This window comes from Ammodytes marinus (genome assembly GCF_949987685.1).
Source record: "Ammodytes marinus genome assembly, chromosome: 12".
Taxonomy (NCBI): Eukaryota; Metazoa; Chordata; class Actinopteri; order Uranoscopiformes; family Ammodytidae; genus Ammodytes; species Ammodytes marinus.
The window spans coordinates 15,313,194-15,337,536 of NC_137216.1; the positions used below are offsets into that span (position 1 = coordinate 15,313,194).

Consider the following 24,343-nt stretch of genomic DNA (forward strand, 5'->3'; position numbering starts at 1 on the left):
ACAGCAGCAGAGTGAAAATGTTTGTTGCCACCGGTGAAAGTGAGTCAGCGTTTAACACCTTGCATGCATACATGAAATGTGCTAAGTGCACGTCCATTGAGACTGGGGATGGAGAAGAGACTTTCTGCATTTCTTTGCCAACAACCGTATTTAATATGTAAGATACTCCACAAGAAGAAAATGTATGCAGCCAAGCTCGGATTAAAGGGCAATGCAAGTAGTCAGCATGTGAAGCCCGTCACTGTGGGTTCATTAGGTGGGTTCAGGTCTGGCTCATTACCGTGGTCATCTCATTCCCCACTGTCTACCTCATCTTCCTTATTTCTCCCTCAAGTGTGATACCTAATAAAACCCAGGCACAGAGAAATAACCCTCAGCTCTCCCTACAGCCATCTTCCCTGTGACTCTTTATGACTTCATTAATGCTATTTCAAAGAAACTTTGTGAATATGAAGGTGCTGCTCAATACACTGACCAACCTTTTTTTCTTCTACCCCAAACAGTGAGAAAGATACGTTATCCCCTGTGACTAAATGAAAAACAACAAATCACACCCGGTGTAATAAAAAAATAATAAAGATGCATTTTACCATCACTGTGAGGGGTGCCAGAAGGACTCGGTTTATAATTAAAGATCACACTAGTTTGACCAGGAATAGAACGCCCGGTAAGCCATGGAGACCACTCAACTTACTGATGTAAGTACTTCACAGCCCTGTGGCAAGTATGAATACTTGATCAGCCGGTTGCAGATTTCAATATTTGATTAGCCTGTTGCAAATGGGTAAGACCTGGATATTTTTACCCCTGTGTGCCATTTACCCTTAGCTTGTTCAATATATTTGTAGCAGCCTGTAGGCTTACCATGCTTCACTTACAATCCCTGGTAAGCTCAAGAACTATAGGAATCTGTCATTCTATCAACTCTAATTAATAGTACTGTTCATAAAAGGCTCTTGGGAATTTTGTTCTTTTTTTGAGTCAGCAGCCAAACTGAATATTTTACCAGCTCTAATATATTCAAGTCATTGGAAGGAAACACATTTGGCAACTGTCAAAGCACCGACATGTGATGGCAGCTACTCATAGTATGTTATCTTTGCTGCTGCCTGAAGCACATGCATGCTCACACACACACACACACACACACACACACACACACACACACACTCACACAAAAACAAACAAACAATTGCAGACACTACTGTCTATACCGTGATGCTTTTGTTGTACGTCAACTTGGGCAATGGACTAGATCTTGCTCTGGTGGAAAGTGGCAAACACACGCACACTGCTGCACCTGCTCCACTCTACCCTTGTTTGTATCCTGACCTTATATCGTTTTGTCACTGTGACACACACTTGTTATTCTCACTGTCAGCCCTAACATAGGCGATAGACTGGAACGGCCATGACTCTTTAATACACACATCTTAGACGTGGGGGGCCGGGGGCACAGGAGTGGGTGCTGGACTACCATAGATGTGACACACACAACCAAACACATAACCTATATATAGCCCTTACACACATACTGTATAATTGCTTGATAAGCATGTGGCTGCTGTGACAACAAGAGGCACACTTATTTATTTTATTTTTTATTTTTTCCTTTTTTTATTTACGTGATGCAGGACAAGACAGGTGAAAGACAAAATATTAGGTGAGGGACATGACAATGTCAGTGTTCACATTTAAGACAGAGAACGGACGAGACAAAAACAAGCAGGAGGTCATTGCATATTTTTACATTGTTGTTGACAGGCTGTATGTGTGTGTGTGTGTGTGTGTGTGTGTGTGTGTGTGTGTGTGTGTGTGTGTGTGTGTGTGTGTGTGTGTGTGTGTGTGTGTGTGTGTGTGTGTGTGTGTGTGTGTGTGTGTGTGTGTGTGTGTGTGTGTTGGGGTTGGATGGAGGTACTTGGTGAGTTTGATTTAAGAAACTTGAAATCTAGGTAGTAGTTGCTACAGAAAGGTAATGACAGAAAGTAATGTTAGTTTCTGTGTGTTACGTGCAGATCTGTTCTCTGTTTGCAGTGCTCCTGGAGCAGTGTTGATAAATTATAAAAATCGATATGATATTATGAATATATTAAGTAAAACCACATAATTGTGTTACTGATTATCAGAGAGAAAAAAGAATAAAAAATAAATGAAAATGCTGTTTTGGTCCTTCAAACATATGTACTACTTATACCGGAGCATACATACACACGTTCATATAAACATGTGCACACGCATAAACATATATACATAGGGGAGAACGGGGGAATGTGAGCCATCGGATAATGTGAGACACCCCCTGTATCTAGGCAATGGAACACATTTTTGGTCATGTGAGATACATGTTTTCAAGCCCCTCTCATTTCATTTCTCATTTCATGACAGAGAGGACCTCATGGTGATGTTGTGAACATGTTTTTTTCACAAAAATTAATTTTTTGCATGTAAAAGTAAATTTTCTTGCTGTCAACTTAATCGATTGTTGTGCCAAAGCAAATTGATTCAGGTAGAAAAACTTATATCATACATGTTGATGAACTACCAACATATGAAACCATGTGATGATGATAACTGAAGATTAGCCTGATTTGCTGAGAGAGGTAGTTTTTTTCTGAAATTGTGGCAGTGGGGTAAAGTGTCTGTGCCCTCTTTTAATGAATCCATTATATTTGAGGTAGCAAGGAGACTAGTTTCAATAAGACAAAAGACAATATGGGCCGGAGGTGGGGGTTGAATGGTTGAAAGGGTGTCAGCAAGGGCATGGTTTGGCACGTATGTATGTGGGTGACAGGAGAGTGACCTTTAACATCAATAGACTCTAATTAATATGTCTTTATTCAATGAATGATCCCAATAAAACAAATGCAGAAAAATATTAATCAAAGACTCAAAAGATGGAAAATGACAGCTGGGTCTAGTCCTGTGTTCTGAGTCCCAGGCTGTTCTAGGTGGTTCTGATTGTCCTGTGCTCTGACCCCTAGACACTAGCTGGCTCTAAGGGTCCTGTGTTCTGACCCCCAGACTGTGTTTACTCTAACTGGTTATATCTGTCATTTGAATGTTAATTATTGAATATGAATTATATGGTGTATTTGATCAGAGTTACTTTCAAGTGTTTAGAAAATGTTTTTCTTAACTGACATAACCCCATGATTCTGTTACTAGTCCGACATTAGTTTTGGAATATTTGGTTTTCAATCTATCTGTCAGGGTTCTAACTGTTACAACATGTGTTGTTCTGGTAGTTTCAGAGTGGAAAAAGTAACTGGATCAGTTTACCCCCTTGATTTCTCTGGTCTGTCTCAGTTTACCCCACAGCTGGGGTAAACTGAGACACAAGACAACTTTTTTTTAAACAATCATATTTTCACTGCCCTAAATTCTGCTAATGCCCTTTTATAGGAAACATCCTGAATTAATGGGAAATGTGTGAATTTGACTGATAAATCATTTTAGCTCCCTTAGAGGGGAGCAAATGTAAAAAGTGTCTCACATTACCCCGTTCTCCCCTACATATAAACAACAAAAAAATAAAATAAAAAATAAATCAGTACTAATAAGTGAATAATCATCATAATAAAACTATCACACTTATTTTGATAAAAAAATGAATGTATGAAGGTTACCGCAGGTTTTAGGGCTTTAACACCATGTCTCACCTCTGATATCGGATACATACTTTGTTGATCAGAATAGACAAAAGAGGAACTTGCCTTCCCTGCAGCTAAAAGACGCACTCACAAAAATACACACACACACACACAAGTCATATCCTTGACCTTGATCTCTGTGGACTACATTATGGATTTTCCCTCCAATACCGTGACAAACCAAACACACACACACACACACACACACACGCTCACACGCAAACACACTGGTTTGTACACACAGGCCTAACTATGCTCTCATTTTCGAGGAATGGACTGAAACTAACATACACATTCGCACGACTGTCACATACACACAAACATGCGCAAATACTCAAGGAAAGTGGCAAAGAGGACACATGCACACATGCATGCAACTTTGCTGCTGTGTTTGGTCAACTCACATACAAACACACACCCACACACAATCATCTCTGACTCACAGGAACACACACAGCCTCTCTGCACTGAAATGAATCACTTGGAGTCTTACATCTATGCAGCCATGAAGACACACACACACACACACACCCACACACACACACGCACACATAAACACACACACACACACACACACACACACACACACACACACACACACACACACACACACACACAAACATACTGTACAACTGCTGTGCTCTCATCATTCACACCAACACGTGCTACAGTCAGGAAGCATCCGTCTCAGAGTCTGACTTCATAGGGCAACACCACAGTGGCCAGCTTCTCCTTCGCCCTTGTGGCATAGAGTACGATGACCCAAGTCCAGCTAAGATGACTAAAAGCATATTTCTAATACTTGTATTTGTACATTGGACACACATCACGCAGGACACTCAAACGAAGAGAACAAACACAATATTATGACACTTATCAATTTTCTTTTTAGGGGTAGATATGCGAGATTCTAAATTGCAGGTTAAACTAAGTTATGTTGCTAACGCATTATTTCTGGTCCTTTTCTAGAAGAAGTCTTGTTTCAAAATAAAGGGCAGATGGGGATCCTTCTAAAAGAAGAGTGATTTCTGACTGTATGGCATCCTATTTTGGTGTCCAACAATAACCTACTGTATCACAGCATTTAAGCCTTCAAATATGAATCATGGATCAGGAAGAATGTCTTCCTTACATTTTAACATTCTAAGCCAATGTGCAAATCAATACATATTTAAACTTTCAATCTGGAATGGAAAATAAAAGAACATTTTGAATATTCCATTTCTCCTTTTCAGATTGCATGAATATTTGAAATGGGTTAACTTCCCTCATCCATAAATGAGGCTCTAAAGTTGCTTCTTCCCGGTGCCCTCATGAAATATCAATGCACACATGCAACATGTGTGTCTTTGAAACATGTAGACGTACATGTTCACACTCCATTGTTGCAGCAGACTGTCCTGCTTCCATACACTTTTGGTTCGGTACGATTCTGTCCTGTCGAAGACATTGACATGCACAAACTTGAGCTGATGGACACACAGTTTCAGCAATACAGTGTGAACCACCAGTCAAAGTCATGACATGTATTGTACTCCTCTGACCAGTGAATGGACCCTCACAGTCACAGACACAGCTCACTTGGCTCTGTGGGCCATGCTCCAAATCCTCCTCCATAAAATTAGGCATCTTATTTTCTCTTTTGTTCTCAGCTTTTCCCCCTTTTATTCCTTTTCACTCTCGTCAGCTTTTATCTCAAATCCTCTTTCCTCCTTTTCTCTCCGCTGTCTCCGTTGTCTTCGTTAGTCTGCCTCACATTGTGTTGAAACAAGTTCCGCTCTGATCCGGAACTCCAGCACAGGGCTGAATTCATCGGCTTATCCAGTGTGTGTTTGTGTCTGTGTGTGTGTTTGTGTGTATGTGTCTATGTGTGCAGAGTGTGGAGCAATGTTGTGGGAGGAAATTGCATTTTGAAAATGGAAAGCAAGGAGGAGTGAGGGAAAATTTGTGTATGTGACCTCTTTTCCTGGCTGCCTGACAGAGTGGCCAGAGTGCTTGCTCTGGGTGGTCGTTGCAAAGCACTCAGCCATCCATCGACCGGCAGCCATTGATCTGCAAAATCCAATGACTCACTAGCTGCTCAGTATGCAACCCACATACAAATTCATGCAAACGCGGTCGCTGTGTATAAACTAACTATAAGCGCACATGCAGACACTGACAGGAAGGCCTATGACTGAAATTACTGATTAATGTAATTAAAGTCCACAAATTAAATGAGTATAATCGGTGCAGACTATTTCAATGGAGTTACTCTCAGAGTTTGCCGGTAATGCAGATTACTAACCCCTTACACGCGCACACACATAGTAATTAAGAAAACAATATTGGAAGCTGAAAGCGGTATTAAATACTGGCTCTGGATTTCTAATTAAGACATTTGTTGCAGTTGTCTTTTGTTTTGGGGGACTTTACGAAAAGGGGGTTGGGGGGGCGGTTATGTAATTCTTAATTTGTTGAAGTGAGGGTTGTCCTTCTTTGACTTTTTCTCTTGCCTCGGTTTATATTTTATTTCCTTCCCTCGTGAGATTTATTTTATTAAAAAATAAGATTATTACAAAGACCCCTTTCCCACCACAATAAGTTTTGTACTTGAAAAATATTAAATATTTCTAAATTAAAACTTTTCATTTGGTCTCCAAATTTTTCAATCTTGAAGAAATAAAATCTCCCCATTAAAACAAGTCAACTCAATAAATAGGCACCTTCATTATTAAATGTTTTCCCCCTTGTTTCACCTGAAAAGGAAAAGGGTTTGTGGCATAATCCATGAGGTTATGATTGTATTATTTATCTCTTGTGATTTTTAATTAAAACCTCATGATGAAACTGAATGCACAACTCTCATTCTGGAGTCTATTTTCACCTTCTTATACAATTAAGTGAGCAAATATACAGATTAATGCCTTTCTACACAAAGACTGCCCATGGGGCGGTCGCCTTCACTCTACTCTAGTAAATCCGAAAAGAGTTTAATCAGTCAAATGCCTTATACCTTAACTCATCTGCCTCCTTTCCTACTAAAATCTTCTATCACCACTATCAAAATATAAGAGAAACAAAGAGAAAGTGCACCACTTGTAGGATGGGTTTGGAACTTCAGGTGTTTTCTGCGCTAAGACATTTTCAGAAAGTACATTTTAATCATCAATCCATTAGAAAAATTAAGTGGTGCCCACTTGAAAACCTGTATTTATGTTTGTCTATTTTCATCTTTCTCCCATAAAGGCAAACATACAAACTGTCCACACACAAGAACAAAGTGTAGTGGATGTAGGTTGATACATATTTTGGCTTTAAAACGTGCACATAAACAGCCCTGTACATTTACATATGGAGTCAGTGATTCTGGAGAACGCACAAACGGTCCTCACAAACTGGCTGCTACCTGTTGGTACCATGCGTGCGCTGAAAAGAAATCTGGTGTTAATACACAGGCTCTGTAAAAATATGTAAACAAAGGGGCCCCGTAGCTAGCATCATACCCATCTACAGAAGCTAGGCTGTCACTGGACTTCACAGTGTTAATAAATAGTTCACAGTACAGACAGGAAGCAGATTATGAGGCGATATTCAGAGTTTGACCAAAAAGTTATTTTGACAAGCATTCTCCAGACTTGCTTACTCCACCTTTAATACAACATTTACATTTTACAACATCATGTTTCAATAAGCTGTTTATAATATACAGTTCATCTGGCTCCAACAACTTATTTGAAACAACGCTCCACTTTCTTTTTCTTTTTCTAAAGACAGATCCATGAATTTTGGTGGAGATTTCAAATAAGCTGCATCTTATTTTTCTTAACAAGCTGCACTATTCACATTTGACAGAAAATGGAGTAATGACATGTTCATCTTTTGCTTATGGTTTGGAAGATGTAATTCTTTGCAGAATTAATTAATTTAGATCTACCCAAAACAAAACCATAATCTCCTCCTTGCATTTTGCTTCCATTAAAAAAAAAGAGAAAAAAGCACTTGTTTACCAAGAACAGTGTTAGTGATTTCTGGTTCTCTGGATGATGAGAAACCCATCACCTAAGGGTTATTGACAAAATAAATCGCATTATATATCGATAAATCCACTTCACTCCCACAACAGGTGACCCATTTATTTAGTCCAAAACTATCAGCTTTAAATCACTTTGATCAACTGAATATTGATACACAGAAAGTGAAAAAAAAGTACATTAGAAAAGTCAGTTTCCTCAAATAATTTAAAATATGCATGACTATGTTAAAATAAAGAAGCAAGACAAAGGCCCCTGCAAATCCTTTGTATTGTCTAGACTGTAATCCAATCATTTTGATTCCCACCAACACCCTATGTTCTAGAATTCCTAAATATTTTAAAGTCTGAAATGAGCAGTAAAACTGTATGAGCCTGACTTTAGTGAACACAACACAGGACAGGTTTATACAGATCATTTAGGTTTTTAATAATCAACACATTTATGTACAAAGCAAGCAATGTCATACTCAATTGACCAAACAAAAGATAAGAAAAAGGGGGGGGGGTACTAAAATGCATTTTCTTTTTTCTGTCATTAAAAATTGCTAAAGATAATTTCAGGGAATCAGTTGAACAGTTTGACACTTCTGGTAGGGAGTCAGAACAGCCATGGGCATGGGAGACCTACAAAGACGTATGGATCCTGAATGATTTCCCCGTCCAGTGAAAATAAATGAGTCATGGGTAACAAGATTTTTTTTAGAGTCCAAAAAAAAAAAAACTCTCAACCACTTTTTCCCAGAAGCACCAATTTCATCTTTGTTCATTATAATTATCCAGTGGGAGAAAAGCAAATCAGCAAAACCAGTTTACCCAGACACAGGCGACTTACTACCGGCCGGGATAACAGCATTTACAAGTAAAGCAGATATTAAATCAGCAGATTAAATTTAAAGGGCTTGTTGGGATTTTCCTTTTTTTTTGCACATTACTACACATTCTGTTGACCGTAAAAATTATCTCCTGTTTGCCTCCTGAATACAATGTTACAAGGTGTAAAATGAATGTGGTTTTAGTTATTACAAAAAAAAAAAGCATCTTGAGACACAGAACGTGATTGTCTAACACAGAAAAACCTAACAAATGGCACAGTTCAGGAATTATTAAACGTTCTACATTGGACTACATAAACAACAGAAAGCATCTCTAAAAATTGTATTAAAAAAAACTATTTATTTTATTGTGTATTCACTCACACAGTGGAATAAGAATGCTCCTCTAAACAAGTAATAATTACCCTTTATTTACAGCGTGAAGTTGCATTTTCAACCCAAAAAAAATAAACAAAAAAGCATTACATTGATCAAGCTTGAGCTCTGTGGTTCAAGATCCAGTAAATCAGGTCTTAGTTGTGAGCTGAACCTGGGATTGTGGTAAATTCTGTTCTCAACCAGCAATGCTTTTCAGATATTTGCTCCAAAGTGTCTGAAACCCCAGATGACAATTGACAGAAATGTTGCACTTAACAAAATGTAGTGTTCTGGTCTTAAAATGCTATCCAGGCAATTCCCACCAAGAACTAATGGTGTGATTTGTGTGCATCTGAAATTATATCATAGTATATAGATTTCTGCAAAGATAGAGATTGGCGTTAAAACCGTGGGAGATGAAATGTCCATTACAATGTAGAGCAAACATGTTTCCAACTTGGAAAAGAAAATCCCAACAAAGCCCAAATTTAAAAAAACAAGTCAGAGTCCAAGATGGTGCCATTTAAAATACAGGGGAAGAAAATCACACCCAGGGCAGTACTAACTGTATTAGTTATGTTTAGTGAATGGAGGTTATAATCTTTGTTATTTCCAGAGTTCAAACCTTCTTTTTGCAGCTAATATATTGACTTATTGTCTTCCTTGAAAATAATTCGATTTACAATGTGTGGTCACTGTCTCTCGCCCTGGAGACCCCAGCTTGTGAAAACATATCACAAGTGAGGATCTACCAAAACGTTTCCTGCATTACTTGTTTATAAAAACCAGGGACTAGAGATACTGGGGGGAGGAGGGGGTGGTACAGCAGAACAAGGAGGCAGTCTCCACTTAACACAATTGTTTAGGAAAGCAAAAAAGTAAAACATATTAAGAGAAACTAATCTTTTAGAAAAACAACCTGCGCCACTAATTCGTTTGGTTTGTCTCCTCTTCAGTCATTACAACAGTGGCTGCTTAAATGAGCAGCAACACTGAGGTGTTGACGGTGAAAGTCACTATATACACAAACACACACAATTCACACACATACTCACTACACAGTCATACAACCGTGCACACATATCAGTGTGTCCAGTTTCTCAGTGGTATCACAGGTGACCGTCTGCCAGTCTCTCTCTCTCACACACAAACAGAAACAAACTGGGGAGCTGAGTCGGGCAGTGGCTGGCACGGGTGCTCCTATATTGTTACTGTGACGACTACGGTGCTCTTCTTCTTGGTGGTTTATGAGGCTCAGTCAGGTCATCTTGCTGCCAAAGGGAACTGTAGGAAGGGAGGTCCTCCTATAAAGCATTTTTACATGTTCCTTCAGTTCTTCCAGGTGAGTGGCTGTGTGCAGACAGAGGGACAAGAAGGCATCGTTTGTTTGAACAGATTGTCTAATTAGCCCGAATTATTATAAACAAATATATAAAAAAAAGCAGTTGGTGTGTTGACATAGAAAATCATTTGGTTTTCATTATAACTACAACTTGTCAACATATATAGAGGTACAATTCAGTGAGGGTACTTGGAAGGGATAGATGAATAGTGAAAGAACAACAGTTTAGTTCGTTTGTCAAATTTTACAATTTAGCTGATATCTTGGCTAGAACTGGCACAAAAGTCATCCGTCTCAGTAAACGAGTGTTGAGCTTGCTCAACTCTGGCATACAAAGTTTTTAAATATTCTTTATGTTCTTGCAATTACTGTAATGTTGAATGTACGTTAAATATGCAAGACTACAATGGTCTTTAAACAAATTTACTAGGCATAATATAAAATGAACAGCAGGCCAAAGAGTCGATGTGTGTCTTTGAACAGATTAAAATGTATGAGAAAATTAAGTGGGGTGAAAATCCAATCTCAAACAATGACTGGGTTGATTGTGTTTTAACAGTTCACTGATAAATGACTTAATTATAAAATATTAATCATAAATATTAATTATGACAAATATAGAAAAGAGGAATGGATAATCAAAAAAAGGGGTGTGTTAAGTCACAGCAGAAAGCTATAAAAAAGGAAGAACATTTCACATCAATGATTAAAAATTAATAAAATTTCCACAACGAAATGAAGTGTAAGTAATAAAAGGCAGGGACAAAGACTGATAAAGAAATGTAAGAACAAATACTAAAAAAATCCTTTATTACCATGAGGGCTTGGCTGTTTCAACTTTCATCATCCGAGACATGGGGTTTAGCGATGGCCATCTCCTCCTTGCTATTTGCAATCATCTTGCACTTCTACAAAAAAAAGAAAGAAAAAAAGTCAATAACTTTGAGTTGGCACAGATTTGTACATATAACACCTTGGAAAAACACAACCACATTACTCACTATGCAACATTCTTTTACTGGACATGGTTTCTATTAAACATGCACACCTATTGTACAATCACCGCCCCCATTTACCTCAGTAAGCTCCTTGATGGTGTGTATGTTAGCTTGCTGCGTGACCTTCCTCTTTGCTACATTAATGTTGTCCAGGTTAAGGGTTGGTTGTGGGGGGGCGAGGCTCGGGGGAGGCTTGTTGGTGATGGTAGGAAGTGGGGCAAGGGGAGGCATGGACGTCAGGGCACCCATGTTGGTCAGGGCAGCTGTCATGGTGGCTGCTGTCATACTTGCCATTGCAGCACTCATTGTCATGTTTGACATATTGGGCATCCCCATTGGACCCATGTTGGGCATCCCCATTTGACCCATGTTGGGCATATTGGGCATGTTTGGCATCCCCATGCCCATGCCCATGCCCATTGGAAGAGGTAAAGGTAGAGGTAGGGAGAGAGGGGAAGGAGATGGAGTTGGTAGAGGGAGCTGGAGGATGGCTTTTGGTCGAAGGCTCTCAGGAATGGGTACGCCTGCCTTAGCGCACATGGCAGCAGCATTAGCTTTGGCTATCTCCAGCAACTGGTCCTTATCTGAGGAAAGAGAGGGCAGGTGAGAAATTGGACATTAGGGCAACAGGGGTGGAAAGAGAGGAAAATGAAGAACACTTCAAGCAGTGTAATAAAGTGTATTAACAAAATCATCAATCAAACCTTGAGTGTTCATAAATGTAACAAATATAAGTATTGCTTAAACGCAATAGTCATTTGTTACTATCAAAATGTTGTACCCAGTTCGGTGAGCCGTGGTGGAGACTTGCTGGTGCTGCGGCGTGCCCGGGACCCTGAGCGGCGCTGTTTGCGCAGAATGAGAACGGGAGAGTGGCTCGGTTCCCTTTTCCACCGGTCACGTCTGTCAAATGAGCGACTGCGAAACACGGGGCGCCTCCCTCTGCCCCTCGACCTAGACCTGCGTCTGCGATCGACAGAGCGAGACCTTGAACGCCTGCTTCTGTCTCCGGACCTTTTCCTGCGGCCTGTGGAGCGGCTCTTGGATCTCCTGCCTCTGTCTATGGACTTGGACCTCCTCCTCCCCCCGCGCATGTTGGGTGAACGGGATCGCCTCTTGCGGGCCGGAGAGCGGGACTTGGAGCGGCGGATTCTGGTCCGTGACTTGGAGTGAGATCTCTTGCGCCGCACGGGGGAGCGCGACCTCCGCCGTCGGACAGGACTCCGAGATTTAGACCGCCGCTTCTTCTTTTCTGACGGAGAGACGGATTTTCTTTTTCTCACTGGAGACTTGGACCTGAGGAAAGGTGAATGATAGGACTAATGGATAGTTGTACACAATAACAACACTGCAAAATACTGACTTTGTAAATACAGCTAATAATTCAGCATAAAGGGAGCATTGGGTTTGCCAAATAGATGCCATTCAAGTTTAGGTCTCATGGGGTCTTTAAAATGTGCTACCTATTAAGACTTTACAGTAATTAAAATCAAAACACTGATTCTTGATGTAGAACAAACAGATACACACAAACACAACAAACCTAGATGGCTTTCTTCGGGATGTCGATTTGGACTTTGATCTTCGAGGTGATGAAGTTGAGCGTGAAAGTTTCCTTCGAGGCTTAGGTGAGCGTGACACGGACAGCTGCTTCTTCTTCACTCCTGGAGATGCTGAACCTGAGGAGCTTCTCCGACATAAAGTCGCTGCTTTGATTGGGGAGGAAGTATCCTCTTCTTCCTCTGAGCCTTCTGAACCATCTGGGCCAGTGCCAGGCTCCACGGAACCAGACCTAGACCCGGAAACGTCTTGTTCATTCAATGAGCTGGCACGCTCACTCTCTTCCTCGTCATTGTCGGGAGCAACTGTCTCAGGCGGCAACTCATCTGAGGAGCTTCCAGCCTGGGGGACTGAGGCAGCTGCTAAGGACACAGGTTTCCAACCACCTGCATGGTACATGTTAAATAACAATGCATTAACTTCACATTGAAATGATGATGAGTGAGAGACATATAATAGTTTCAGTATTGCACTTGTGTCAATTTACAAAATAAATTGATGTGCCAGACAAATAACCTTTGCTAGTTTCTAGAAAATAGAAAGTTGAGCTTCAATTTATTTATTTTTAAATGGAAGGCTGAGAATCTTGGAAACTGAGCAAATACATCAATTCAAGAACAAAATTCATGAAAGCTTTTATAGTTTAGACACAATAATGGAAAAGGCCTGACCTGTTGTAACTGGAAGTCCTCCAATATCTCCTGCCGTCTGCTCTGGCTTAGGAGGGAGAAGCTTTTTCTCCTTAACAGGAGAGGACGACGTGGATCTGGCTGGGGAGGAGCTGTCAGAGTGCCCATCACTAGACACAGATCTGGACCTAGACTTAGATCTGTTCAAGCCTGCAGAGACAGATTTAGACTTTGACCTTCGAGGAGATTTGGACTTCCTCTTGCAAGGTGAGTTTGACCTTGAGCGATGCCTTCGAGACAACGAGCGGGATTTGGAGCGTTTGCCAGACCTCAGAAGAGAACGATTTCTCCTGGCGGGGGACCGAGAGCGCCTTCTGACTGGAGACCGCGATTTAGAGCGCCGTCTGGGAGGAGTTCTGGATTTGGTCCGTCTGCGGGGACTCCTGGTTCTGGAGCGACGGCCGCGTTTAACGACCACTGGGGATCGCACCCGCTTAGGCTTGCGAATTGAGCGTGAGCGGCGGGATCTGGGGGGTGGTGACCTCTTACGCCGAGACAAGGATCGACTCCTGGAGCGCCGGCCTCCTGCACGCCTTGGTGGTGATCTGGAGCGGCGGATGGGGCGTCTAGATCTAGAGCGGGAGCGACGGTTTCTAGTGACAGAATGGGACCGTGAACGCCTGCCAACTGCACCGCCTCGTCTAGGGGAGCGGGTCTTGGAGCGCTTAGTGCCTCCACGGGGACGCGAATCTGACCTTCGGTTTCGTCTTGGGGACCGAGAGATGGAGCGGGACCTGCGGCCACCCCGTTTGGGGGATCGCGATAACTTTCTTTTAGGAGAGTTGGAGCTTTTGCGTCGCTTGGGGGAAACAGACAAAGAGCTTCTCCGACGTTTAGGAGACTTGGACTTCTTGGGTTTCGACACCTTCTTTTTGGGGGTGAGGGAGCGAGAGGTGGACCGTGACTGACAGCTAAGTCTCTTGGGAGATTTCCGGGACGGGGACAATGACTTCCTTTTAGATTTAGGGGACTGGGAGCGGGACAGGGAGCGGGATAGCTGCCGACTCTTTAGAGGAGTTGTAGAACATTTTCCCTTCGAGGTTGACCTGCTTCTTGACTGTTCTTTCGTTGCTTCTGCTGTTTGACTATCAGATTGCTGTCTACTGGGACTAGGTGTAGGAGATCGACTATGACTTGACCCAGACGTTTTAATGTCTGGGCTCCTGGAAGGGGAAGGCGACCTGGATGGATCGCGTTCAATGAGCTTTGCCCTCTGAACTGAGTTGGCCTGATCTTTCAGTTCTGGGTCATCTCTTTGGGTAGCACCTTCCTGTTTAGGGATGATGTCAGGAAGTTCCTGGGCATGGCTGAATGAACCATCAGCATGACCAGTCTCTGTGTTAACTTGAACTGTTGCTGTATGTGTTATCTCATCATGGCCTGCAGTGGGCGACGGCAGATCTTTTTCTGATCCATTGGTGTTACTGTCCTTCACTCCGATTGGCGACACATCCATATCCGATATCTCCTCTTTCTTCACTGGGATGGGAACCCCCTTCTCCTCCCCTCGTTTGCTTTTTGGAACCAATTTGGACACTGGTTCTAGCAGATCAGATGCCACAGCTGGAGAGAACTTGCCATCAGCAGGTACTTTACCTCCTTCACCTTCCGAGTCAGAACCTGAAGCTGAGCTGCTTTCAGATGGGGACCGTGATGGGGATTTCTTTCCCTGCTTTTCATCCTTTTTCCTCTTCTTTTTCTTTTTCTTGGCCGCGTGTCTTCTGTGTTTTTTAGATTTTGCATCTCCCTCTGTGTCCGCACGGTCTGAGAGGAGAGGAGATGATTTTGAAAAATACATTTAAAAACGGCTATGAAGGCATTACTTTCAAAGGAAATATGTATTGTGTTTTTATTTGAGTGAGTGTCTCTTACATGGTATCTGCACATTTTTAAAGTTCAAATTTAAAGACATTTAAGACCTTTTTAAGACCTCTAAAATGAAAAAATAATACCAATACCGCGGTAACAGAAATCGACAAACTACACTACAGTATACTCCGTAAAGGGTTGCATTAAATCTGACTAACAAATATTCAATGCACTTTAGCTAACAACTGCTGTCTAATTACAGAAAATAAAAAAAAATTCAGCAGTCTGAATGAAGACAATGTCCCACTGCATTTACCATCAAATACATATAAGAGATCACTGTAAAGGCAACCTGAAAACCCATTATTACCAGCTTTTCAACCAATTATAGAACTGTATCAATTGGTTTATGTTTTCTGATTAATCTAGTAACAAGAACAGTTCAATCAATTTAGAAAATATGTGTTAGGTGCAGCATACAATATTTTAATTAGGCTAAATTAAAAATGGGATTTTTTTTGGGGAAGAATAATCCAAATGTTCTTCATATTTTAATTCCTTATTCAATAAATAACAAACTTAGTCCATTAACTTTCTTTTTCAGAACTTATGGCAGAAACTATTTAAAAATTGGTTCCACAGGTCAAGGGAGGTTTTTGCAATTTCAAAATCGTATGTGTATGCCTAGCCAACTGTAAGATTTACATCCATGCTCACGGGACCTGCGGTAATATGCGCAAAGTAATTTTTTCTTCATACAGTATTGTTGCAGGCGTTCAGGTTAATAAACCGCGGGTATTAGGGTTGTACCGATTGGCGAAGGAAACGTATGCTACTATCTGCGATTGATGGGAGGATCGGCAATAGTTTTTATCTAGCTGTCAGAAGGGGAGTGGAGAGAAAGAAAGCGACAGAAAGAGAGACAAGCAGTGAGATAGAGACCCGCGTCTCACTCCATGAGCTCACGCCAAGTCAACGCGACCTGAATGAGCTGAATGAACGTCTGATGAGCAGCTATTAATAAATATAGATAAATTAACATGTTTACTAAACACAATCAACGTGTTGTGTAATTTGCTTCAGTAGCCTACCTATATCATCAGCGGACGGGTGCTTGCGCACCTACAAGCAGCGGCAGTGTGTGGTCGCGGCCGTGGGGTGAAAAAAGCCAGCCACGGTATTTGTCGTCCTCCCTCCGCCTCTCACTGAATTTATAATAGCTGGGCATGCATTTCGCCGCGTCGTTCTCTCCTTTTTTGCTTTACCGCGGCCGACTACAAATTTGGAAGAAGGGAACACACATTCTTCTTCTACGTTTTAAATGCGGTACCCAGCCTCACACGGCCGTACTGCCTCTAGCGTAGGTGTCGGACATGCCGGATATCTTTGAAGTATAGGCCTATAAAACACCTATAAAATAAAACATAGAAATCTAACAATTAAACTAGAAAACTAGAAAGAAACAAATAAGGCAAGCTCATTAATTTTACCCCCGATTAAATGTAATGCCGCCCACCCAATAAATCCAGACTTTTTAAGACATTTAAGGCCTTGAATATTGAAACTTAAATTCAATTACTTTTAATACTTTTCAAGATCCGCGGCAACCCTGGCTCTTACCTGTAATTACATCCCTTTTGCCTTCCTCCTTCAGCTCAGCATGGTCCCCTACCGCTGCTGCCAGTCTTGCACTACATATACAAGGAAACACAGAAATTATTATGATTATCATAAGTCCACCAAGAGTCCACTGAGGTGTATTATCTGCTGTGTTGGACAATAAAGCATTTTTTATGTTCAAAAACTTTGGCTACAGCCTGAATATGAGATCTGCACAGCAAGAGATATGAAAAGTTCACTAAAAATAAAATGTGTTATTACATTATAACAAAGAAAAAAACACATTGACAATTTAATTTAAATTGTTAGTTCTTTTGACCTGGCTCTGGTGGTCCTGACAGGTCTAGGTGGAGGTGGAGGCTCTGAATCCGACTCAGGACCAGATTCTGAACTGCTCTCTTTTTCCCCCTTCTTCTTCCTCTTCTTCTTCTTGCTCTTGTGTTTTCTATGCTTCTTGTTTTTCTTGTGGGGTGGCTCATTCTCTTCCTTGGCGTTCATGTCATCTTTCTCAGGTGTTTCATCCTCACCTGCACAAGGCCACCAGTATTTCAGATGATGCAAGTATTTGGCAAGCCCATGTAATACACATATACATATATGTAATACACACATATATATATATATATATATATAGCTGTACTGTTATATTTGGGTGTTTCTTTCTTTTTAATGATGAGAATGGCCATTGTAGTTTATTCACTCAGCAATGTAAAGATGTAATCACATCCATAAGCACAGGCTCCCTCAGAGATCAAATACAACTGGATAGTAAATTTTGGGAAGAAAGAAATAACTTAAAAGTGCCATGTCACCCTAATTTAGCTTTCATGGGTTTTACATAGGTCCATCATTTCTTGGTGTACTACCCATCACTCACCTGAGGGAATGTCCACTGCACATTCCATTATGCCGGCTCCCCAGAGGTTTGTAAAAGTCCCTCTTAATATCACTGGTGTGCTGTTCCTCACTCAACACTGGCAAGGGAAACAGAATGTATTGAAAGTAAAGCAACAAAAAATTATTTAATAGCTATGTAAAGCAAAATGTTAGTAACACACGGAAAACTAGGTAAATAGGGCTTTTCTTTGGGCACTGATCTGTCAACTTCAGCCATGCAATGCGTTTCCAGTGCAGCCTCAAAACAAAGGATACAATGCCATTTCCCTAAATCAAACATGGGGTTGGGAAGAGAGGAACTTTGTTCAGGTCAGATGCAAAATCAGTATTTGAATGCCATTATTATTTCTAGTAGGAAGTCTGTCCAATAATCTAAGTGTTCTAGAGAAAATATTTGAAACACCTCTTGGTGTAACAATAGAGGACCACAAATAAGATGGATAATACCTCTTTATAAGAGGTTGAAAGAAAACTTTACTTAATAAACTTTTGGATAAGAGGAAGAGACAGTTGTTGTACATGACACAGATTTAAAACAAAGTAAGAGTACAGATAAAGAAATGTCCCAAGAAAATGTTTAGCTTTAAGATGGGAGCCGCTCTGTTTCCAATTATTTGTTCTGAAAAGTATAATAAAATAGTACATAAATAAAAACTTGTTATTATAAGTATACTCCTTGTGCATCCCTTTTTTCCCTCTCCTTCCCCCACAGGTATTGTAGTAAATATTTGACGAAAACCTTGTGGGTACTGTAAAATTACATTTTCCCATTACTTTGACGTAGAGGATCTTAATTGTTATGGTTAGAAACTTGACACTTTGACCGTCAAACTTAAAGACAACTTGTCACACAAACCCCATAAGCTGACAAGATTACAGAGGTTAAATAAGTAACCGATTACCCTTTCCTTTTGATTACAGTCAATATGAATATCTGATAGTTAGTTAGTTTCCAGTAGAGTATTAACATACCCAGTAAAGTGTGTGGTGCAAGTGTAGAATATGAAATTGAGTATGCTATCAGATGAGCTTTCTTTAGGGAATAATCAGCATGCATTTCAAGTATCTAAAGTTGCTCAAGGCAATATACACTGCATTGAAACAACAGACCGAGATGTGGTGTAACAAAAATAACATGGTCTACCAACGCTTAATTACATTCATAAGTCCATGGAATAAATATGTAGGACAAATTAATCAGATCCCCTTCTAAAACAACAAAGGTAGCATCTCCCAGACTACAGTGAGGCTGGATCGCTAATGCAGACAAGGCTCGTAAATTATAGAGGTTGAGTAGCCATACTATTTAAAAAACAATATTTACACAGTCCAAAATCTAATTCGAAATTGAATGAGATCTCTCAAAGTAGTGATAGTAGAGGTCAACATGTATTTTATTGTTAGCCCCGAGTCCATTGAGTAGAATAGATTAAGATTCGACATCATTCTTTACACCACGATACTAGATGAGTTTGTGTTCCTTAACTTAACTATGTGCTTGATTAAAGAACGAATTCGACTTACAATCGTAAAGCTTGAAAACAGCGAACATTAGCTTTACCGCCATATAGACATGTGGAAAGCACTGCGGCTCACAAACACAACCTCACACCGTTGATTCAAATTACAGTAAAATTCCTCTTCACGAAGTAATTACTACTTAAATGAAAAATCAAAGCCACCGAAATTGCAAGACAGCAACAATAGAGGTTAGGTGGCCAACGCGTCAGGCTCATTAACATTACCGCTTCAGTTTATGCTAAATCTAACGAGGGTACTATTACCGACACATTATTTTAGATTTAATGTAACCCAATTTACTTTATCCCGGTAGTTTATCACGGTATTATGCAATACCTGACATGCAGGCCAAAGCAGCACGGATGATAGTAGCAAAAACAGAATAAAAGTAGTAAGCGGTTAAGGAAGCATCAGCAGACGGGAAATTTCCACGTTAGATAACCGGACATACTACAGGGCCCGCACTGCATATTTAACAGGTCAGTAAGGCTAGCCAACGCTAGCTTAATGTAATGTTATAATGTCTGGGATTTTATATTATAAAAGTGATGTTCCCTAAAGCGTCAATTGCTCTGCCTGCGTACTAGTTGCATAACGTAACCGCTGTGTTAGCAAACACGCTGCCTGCACGCCGCGGCCCAACTAACCAGCTAGCTGCATTAGCATGCTAGGCGCTATTCAACCAGCCAGTATGCTAATACGTTTACGCTAGCTGCTTGTTGTTTCAACAAAGCATGTCCGTCCACTCATCAATACTGTAGCATACAATTACCCTAGTGTCCGTTTGGTGGCTGTAGTTCCTGTGCAGAAAAGCCCAGACGGCTGCAGTCCTGAAATGTAAGACACAAAACAATCGTTGAATGTGCTAACCGTTAACGTTAGCAGACTACCCGATCCGCCATGATGGGGGGGAAATGGCATCCCAGAGTGCAATGCTTCGCGGTTTGAATGGCGGCGTCACCGTCTCCTAGGCAACTCTGGACTCAAACTCCGAGGATCGCGTGACCTCTTGGACAGACCAGACCGACGGACAATGTGGCCTTTGACTCGAGGTATCAAGGTAAAAATTTAGACGCGTAAATAATCTAACCTAGTGGTGTATGCGACAGACATTGAGTATATGTTAATAATATACCTGGTTTTGACATAGCTCTCTTCAGCATCAAAACATTAATGTTTTCGTAAGTAGCAGTGTCTCGTTTCATATCTATCTATCTATCTATCTATCTATCTATCTATCTATCTATCTATCTATCTATCTATCTATCTATCTATCTATCTATCTATCTATCTATCTATCTATCTATCTATCTATCTGTCTATCTGTCTATCTGTCTGTCTGTCTGTCTGTCTGTCTTGTCTGTCTGTCTGTCTGTCTCTCTATCTAGCCACCTTTCTATCCACCTTTCTATCTAGCTTCCTTCAAAATAATAATATATGAATAAATGTGCATGATGATCCTATATATTCTTATTTTTCTTCTTTCTTTCTTTCTTTCTTTCTTTCTTTCTTTCTTTCTTTCTTTTAGGTTTAAGTTTGGCTGAACTTTCAAAATGTCACTCGTAGCCATGGACCTATTAGCCTTCCGGATGTGTTTTTTGTCTTCTTCTTATTATATGGTTGCAGATCAAATGAGGATTTTATTAGAACATCTGAGTGATACAAATTTCATTAACATTTCCTTCTCAGTTAATATTAAACAGGCGTTGCTATTATTCTGAAGGATTGGGGCCGGAAGTCATGTTGTTATTGTATAGCTCAACGCTCTCTTGGCAGTAGCACTCGTCTCGTGCGGCGAGGGGATATAGAGCAGAGAGTAGACACATGTGTTCAATTGAGACGTCTGTATAATTTCAAGACATGAAGAAGCGGTTTAACATCAACCTGGACGACTCTGCTTTCACTAAAGAAAGAACACCGGTCGGTATCTTGTTATTATCAGTAACTTTACGACTGAGAGATATTAGCTGGGTAGCTAGCAGCTGGTAAATAAAATGTTCATATTTCGAAAAAGCAACCCACAACTTTGATTATGATAGCTTAATGAAACGTAAGTTTTACATGATTCATTTCATAATTCTCGACTCTCAGACACGATTTACATGTGATTGTTTTCCAGCCAAAGCCGCAGTTTCAATCTTCAGTCAAAGGAGGACAGAACACCTCAGCACCAACTTCATCCTCAGCAAAGCCGGCTTCTGAGCCCTTGTCCTATGCAGACTATATCGTCCAAAGTAAAAGCAATGTGGCTGCTCCTCCACCTCAGAGAGAGAACCCCTCCACAGTGATCAGGACTGAAGGTGCTGGAGGTACAAACCTGGGGCAAAGTGAGCCTGATGCAGTGTCGTCTGTCCCAGGAGGATGTGTAGATGTTCAGGCTAAAGGGAATGACGTTGGATCTGAACGAGTTGAGAAGAGCGAGGAGTCACAGGTGGCTGACACAGAGCAAAAAGAGGGCAGCCGCCAAAGGTTGGAACCAATCCTCAGTCTGGGACCAAAACCAGCGGGGTCTGGGAGCAGTATTATTGTCAGCCCTAGACAGGTACGCATCAAAATGTATGTGCCTCTTGATTCAGGCAATAAGAAGTTATGGGTTTGATACACAATCCATACATGCACCCACTCTCTGCAAATTCTTGTTCACATTCAGAGTCCCTCTACAAGGTAAATTATAATAATAATGAAATGTTAGTTGGCTTCCACAACGGTAGGTATTGCATCATCAATTTTGTTTTCCTATTTCAGAGGGGAAATCCAATTCTGAAGTTTGTAAGGAGTGTCCCTTGGGAGTTTTGTGATGTGGTACCGGACTATGTCTTAGGCCAAACAACTTGTGCTCTCTTCCTGAGGTGGGTCTTTAATATGCCTCAAGAAAATGGTGTCTGTGTGTTTGGATATTTGGTTGATTTAATATTTCTGATGTTTAAACGTAGCTAATGTTAACTTTTTTTCTCTTGTGTGTTTTGCTTTGCTGTAACGTTTGGTTCTGGCTTAAAGTCTGAGGTATCACAATCTCAATCCAAACTATATCCACGACCGTCTCAAGCTGCTTGGACAGACTTTCACTCTGCGAGTGTTACTGGTACAGGTAGATGTGGTGAGTAAAACCACTCTCTGAGTAAGACAACTGAAGTGCAGTGTTTTAACGCTTGCAAGCAAACATTATTATTATTATTATTATTATTATTATTATTGTTGTTGTTATTTTTATTTTTTTGTCCTGTGTTCAAACTTTGCATGTAGGAAAATATATTTATTGTCTCCCATTTTCTCTTCTCAATCTAATCATATTAAACCCTCATATTTCCCTCTGGAAAAAAACGGGTTTTGAAGCACATTCCTAGCAAAAATATATACACGAAATGGCTGTACTTCTTCTCTTTTTTTCAGTTTAATTACTTTAGCTAGTAGTGGTGTTATTTAAGTCCTGACTTGTGCAGATATGAAAAACGTGAAGTTCTTGGACAAAAAAAACTCAGAATACATTTATTTATAGATCTCTAACAATAAATGTAGCTTCTTTCATTAACACTTGTTTTTCAACACAGAAAGATCCTCATCATGCGTTGAAGGAGCTGGCTCGAATAGGCATCATGGCTGACTGCACTCTTATATTGGCTTGGAGGTGCGACCAACAGTTTTTCATAGGACACAGCCATAAAAGTGTACTACGAGTGTACTTGGAAACTTCTTTACATGTTTACTGCACATGATTCTCGGCTAAAATGTGTGAATACAAAAGATACATTTATGATATTTCACATGTTTTTATGTGTTGTGTAATGAATCTTTAGGTTTGTCATGGTTAGTTGATGTCTTGTCATACTTGAAGCATCTTATTGTAACATTACACACTCATTTTTAAAATTATGTGCCAGGATCAATCAGTAAAATTTAACCTTCTATCCTAGCTTTAGCACATTTTTCTGTATAACATGGAACCTGGGCCTGATTCATAAACCAACTATAAAAGAAATAAAAAAGAAACCTATACCAACCCAATTTTTTCTCCATAATATTTTTACAGTCCAGAGGAGGCAGGGCGTTACCTGGAAACCTATAAGTCATATGAGAAGAAACCAGCAGACGTACTGAAGGAGCAAGTTGAAAAAGACTATCTGTCAAAGGTGTGAGGATACATCATTGTCTAATTAATGACTGTTAGGTCAATTGCTTTTATTGTTGCTGGAAATTTCTCCATTTTAGAAAATGTTGAACACATATGATTTAACATTGATATTTCATTGATCTGGAATCAAAAGTCTAAGGTGCTGATTGTATTGGTTTGTTTTAAGGTTACAGATTGCCTGACCACTGTGAAGTCTATAAACAAGACCGATGCCATTACTTTGCTGTCCACTTTCTCAGTGAGTACTTAAACGAAAATGTATCTTATCTCCATTTAGTGATGTCTTCAGAGAGAATGCAATGGCCAATGTACTGATAGGAATGATGAATTTTCAGTTTTCAACTTTTTATCTTTATTTTTTAAGTCTGTAGAAGGAATCATCAGTGCCTCTAAAGAAGACTTGGTCCTCTGTCCGGGCCTCGGACCACAAAAAGTGAGTTTAACATGTGCTCCATATGAATTTACCAAAGGCTGATTAAGGCACATTTTATAAATGACCATGTTGACATTTTGTGCGCAGGCACGGCGATTCTATGATGTGCTGCATAAGCCCTTCCTTAAGTCCAAGACAAAAGACGGCTGAAACTGCTTCATCAAGGATGTGTGACAGGAAAATAACTCTACAATGATGGTCATCATGTTGGACAGCATGCAATGCACAAAACACACATCAGACAACTGAATTAAATATTATAAACTGGCTTGATGTTCTGAGGGGAAGAAAGAAATGTGTAAAATGTGACTGCTCCCTGACTGAGAATCAGCAACAATTGCAAACAACAAAAAGTGACTCAACTGTTGGAGCCACACATGATGCTCTGCTTTATATGGTGTGATTTCATTTGTGAACCGTTTTATATTTTTTTTAATAAATAAACTTTTTTGTAACATTTGTGTTCTCTATGGATGTTTAATGGCTTATT

At 40.3% G+C, this 24,343-nt stretch overlaps 2 protein-coding genes across 4 annotated transcripts; one reads left to right on the forward strand and one right to left on the reverse strand.

Annotated features, from left to right (window-relative positions):
• Positions 1-8,083: 8,083 nt before the first annotated feature.
• On the reverse strand, positions 8,084-20,200 carry sona (SON DNA and RNA binding protein a). Its single transcript, XM_080037568.1, has 10 exons — positions 20,064-20,200; positions 17,751-17,847; positions 17,193-17,400; positions 16,874-16,944; positions 13,427-15,208; positions 12,739-13,141; positions 11,977-12,491; positions 11,274-11,779; positions 11,013-11,105; positions 8,084-10,205 (listed from the first exon to the last, which is right to left on the reverse strand). Exons 2-9 carry the CDS (start codon positions 17,776-17,778, stop codon positions 11,031-11,033), a joined length of 3,588 nt encoding a protein of 1,195 aa, XP_079893694.1. The 5' UTR covers positions 17,779-17,847; positions 20,064-20,200; the 3' UTR covers positions 8,084-10,205; positions 11,013-11,030.
• ercc1 (excision repair cross-complementation group 1) lies at positions 19,525-24,312 on the forward strand. Of its 3 annotated transcripts, none has more exons than XM_080037570.1 (10): positions 19,525-19,770; positions 20,174-20,351; positions 21,411-21,833; positions 22,037-22,140; positions 22,289-22,388; positions 22,840-22,916; positions 23,319-23,418; positions 23,587-23,658; positions 23,785-23,853; positions 23,941-24,312. In XM_080037570.1, exons 2-10 carry the CDS (start codon positions 20,325-20,327, stop codon positions 24,001-24,003), a joined length of 1,035 nt encoding a protein of 344 aa, XP_079893696.1. In that variant the 5' UTR covers positions 19,525-19,770; positions 20,174-20,324; the 3' UTR covers positions 24,004-24,312. The 3 variants fall into 3 exon arrangements, with proteins under 3 accessions (XP_079893696.1, XP_079893697.1, XP_079893695.1); XM_080037571.1 differs by having other exon boundaries at positions 20,177-20,351; XM_080037569.1 differs by lacking the exons at positions 19,525-19,770; positions 20,174-20,351 and adding an exon at positions 21,071-21,211.
• The last annotated feature ends 31 nt before the right edge of the window (positions 24,313-24,343 follow it).